We start from the raw sequence: 3,622 nt of genomic DNA on the forward strand, positions 1-3,622 counted from the left end.
ATAGTCCTCATACACTTCCATAAGGAGCGTTTGCTCCGCCAAAGAAAAAGCCTCCGCTCGATCCTTTCCTTTGCTTTTTGACACTGCAACATGTTCGGCACTCAACTAGTGTGGGCTTTTTATTTTCCCTGGGCGCGTGCATGAGTTGAGGCTTAACAGGTGAGGCTTGAATTAGCGTCAGTTAGAGCCAGCTGATTTCACTTGATGGAACGGGTTGGAGCTAGACTGGGAGTTGGCGTTTAGTCAAACTTCAAGATGACACCTCACAAGACATGAGACAGAGCTGATGATGTATCTGCTTCTATTGTCCCACTGATGAAATCTGTCTCAGAGAGGACAGGAGGTGACAGCAGGGCATGCTGGGAGCTGGAGGAAGAGGCCATCTGTCAGTCTGTCCTGCCAGACCCTCCACAAGCCCCCCCCCCACCCTCACCTCCTTCACCTCCCTCACCTCCTTCTTTTTTTTTTTTTAGAATATTTTTTTTCGGGCTTTTTGCCTTTAATGTTCAGGATAGAGTGAAATGGGGGAGAGAGAGCCGGGGTGACATGCAGCAAATGGTCACAAGCCGGAGTCGAGCCTGCGACCACTGCGGCGAGGCATCGCCATTGTACATGGGGCACCAGCACTATCCACTGCACTACCGCCACCCCCTCCTTCCCCACCTTCACCTCACCTGAATCCTGTCATGTCTCGTTCACTCCTCTTTGTTTTGTCCAATATGTAAAAACACTTACAATAAATGTGGAGTGGCTTTTAAACTCTGTGTGTGTGTGTGTGTGTGTGTGTGTGTGTGTGTGTGTGTGTCAGTATCTCCATGAGAACGGGGTTGTGCATCGAGACCTCAAACCGGAGAACCTGCTGTACGCCGACCTGTCGCTGGACGCTCCGCTGAAGATCGGTAAGTAAACATCACCTCACCCTCTGACACGACTTCAGATCTGATGAGAACTGAAATAAAAAAAACTTTATTGATCCTCGGCCGGTGAAACAACACAGACGTTCTTAACAGGTTTCCCTTGTGGACCATTGGACCACAGATATAGAAACGTAGAACCCTCATTGGTTGTTGGATGCTATGTTGACGTTGCCGCCATATTGGAGAGGGCGAGACTTTCCTGTAAACAGATGACAGTGAACGAGTGAGCTGCGTTTTTATGCTTTATGTTTATATTTTTCAACCAATAGGAATGAGTCGTTATATTCATGAGCTTATGGCTGATAGAAAACAAAGTTTTGTCTCCAATTGATCAGAATGTGGATATTTAGTCTGTCATCACGGCGGGACGCTCAGGAGATGAGACGCTGACAGGGATCATAATCCATCATCACAAGGGACTGTACAAACTGTAGTTAGGGTGGTTAGTTGCCGCTGTTGACATTGGTTAGTTGCAGCTGTTGCTGGAGTTAGTTGCAGGTGTTGCATTTCTTGTAGCTGTACTTGTGTTAGTTAGTTGCTGGTGTTGACAGTAGCTAGTTGCAGGTGTGGCTGTAGTTGTGGTAGTTAGTTGCTGGTGTTGACAGTGGTTAGTTGCTGGTGTTGACAGTAGCTAGTTGCAGGTGTGGCTGTAGTTGCGGTCGTTAGTTGCCTGTGTTGACAGTGGTTAGTTGCTGGTGTTGACTAGCTAGTTGCAGGTGTGGCTGTAGTTGTGGTAGTTAGTTGCCTGTGTTGACAGTGGTTAGTTGCAGCTGTTGCTGTAGTTAGTTCCAGGTGTAGCTATAGCTGCAGTGGTTAATTGCAGGTATAGCTGTAGTTGCAGTAGTTCCAGCTGTTGCAGTACTTAGTTGCCAGTGTTCACAGTGGTTAGTTGCATGCAGCTGACAGACTGAACCGTCCTGTTCGTGTGTGCGCTCCGACTGTTCGAGTCTTTATCTCGATGCACTTCACGTTTGTGCTTGTTTGAAGCAAACAAGAGAAGATCCGCTCCCACTGTGCTGTTTCATCGACTGCCATGATAAAGACACTCCAGTTGTGACTAATTGCACAACAAAAAAACATATCAAGACACTCTGTTGTGTAAGCAGTCAACATTTGGGAAGTGATTCTCTTCCTGAACGCAGCAGGAGAGCTGCAGGAGGCCGCTGTGTCTGGAACTGGCCTTTGTCCTGCTTGAGTCGGGCACTGAATGAGATGTTACCACGACCAGAAGTCACTGACGACAGTAATATGAATATAATACTGGAATGTTCCTGTAACTTACAAACAGATGGAGGAAAATGTCAAGTATTAAAATGTTTGTTTGAAAGCTTTTTTTACAGTAATATTCCGAGGCGCTCTGAGCATGCTCCACAGTTTCCGCCCCGGGCTTTGACCCGGAAGTCCAATAGCATTAAATGTGTAAGAGAAGAAGAAGCTGGTAACAACATGGAGAAATTTACATCCAGAGCTGTGACTTTTTGGACGGACCAAATGTACAGAGCTGTAAAGTTGTCCACCATGGTAGCAGTTAGCTGCTAGCTAACCGTAGCTAACTTGTTTGTCCATTGTTTGGTCTGTGACGTAATAGGCCAACAGGAAAAAGGTCCAATACTAACAAGCTGAAAGGGGGCATATCTCCACCTATCGTAGAGGAGTCGCACATACTTGGCTCAATAAATGGATTCCCCTCCCGTGCTTGTATACTGGGACAAGGACAGTAGGCCAGTTAGATGGACCACGGTCCATGGAAACGGACTGAGTGAAGCATAAAAAAGAAATAGTGAAATAAAAGTACCTTCAAATTACCTTCGTGTCGGACTTGAGTAAATGTATTTTCCACCACTGCAGCTTTTCAGGAAAAAACATAAGATCCCATCTGTCATATTTTTCCTTCCTTTCTTACACTGTCTGTGCAGCTGAAGTTGTATTGATGAAAGTTCTGACAGCACCTGAAAGCAGCATCACGTTCTGGTCTTTACTGTGAGCACAAAGAGAACAGACAGACTGGTTTATGATCTGGTCCAGTTATCAGTGTGAGTCGGCCTCCAGATGGCTGCTGGGCCTGCGGCTCACAGCTACAGATGGAGGGGGCTCACATTCAGCCTCCACTCTCCTCCACCAACACCTTCCTCTGGTTCAGGGACTCTCCTGCAGAAAGCAATGTTTTCCTCCGCCTCCACCCTCCACCCGCTCCTCTCACTTTAAATAGAACCAGGAAATAGCTCAAACACCTCAGTGCCAGAAAAACAGATTTTTACATCCAAACCTCAACATTTACAGGAAACAGTGAATCATATGTTTTTGTTTTTACCTCAAACTTGTTAAATTTGATTCTTTAGTTGTAACGAGGAAACGTTCTCCTCTCTTACAGCCGACTTCGGTCTGTCCAAAATCATCGATGATCAGGTGACCATGAAGACCGTCTGTGGTACGCCAGGGTACTGTGGTGAGTGTGTCACCTCCACCACACTGTGACCAAACTGTACCAGCAGGACTTCAGGGTGTAGACGGAGTACTGTGTGGTGTAGTAGCTGTAGTAGAAGGTGTGGTAGCTGCACTAACAATGGTTTCACAGCAGTACTAAAAGGTGACGTAGTAGCTACTACACCATCTATTACTGCTACTACACCATCTACTATGATTACACCATCTTCTACTACTACACCATCTTCTACTACTACTACACCATCTACTACTACTACTAC

The 3,622-nt window shown here is 46.3% G+C and overlaps 1 protein-coding gene across 3 annotated transcripts in view; it reads left to right on the forward strand.

Moving 5' to 3' along the window:
- si:ch73-60h1.1 (calcium/calmodulin-dependent protein kinase type IV) overlaps positions 1-3,622 on the forward strand; it is a 34,274-nt gene that overhangs the window by 24,090 nt on the left and 6,562 nt on the right. For 2 of the 3 annotated variants that reach the window (XM_050055574.1, XM_050055572.1), the window contains exons 6-7: positions 809-899; positions 3,289-3,363. In XM_050055574.1, coding sequence (XP_049911531.1) covers positions 809-899; positions 3,289-3,363 — 166 coding nt within the window. The remainder of the gene's footprint in view (positions 1-808; positions 900-3,288; positions 3,364-3,622) is intronic. The other variant, XM_050055573.1, reaches the window with a different exon arrangement.

The sequence above is a fragment of the Epinephelus moara genome, chromosome 10 (genome assembly GCF_006386435.1).
Source record: "Epinephelus moara isolate mb chromosome 10, YSFRI_EMoa_1.0, whole genome shotgun sequence".
NCBI lineage: Eukaryota > Metazoa > Chordata > Actinopteri > Perciformes > Serranidae > Epinephelus > Epinephelus moara.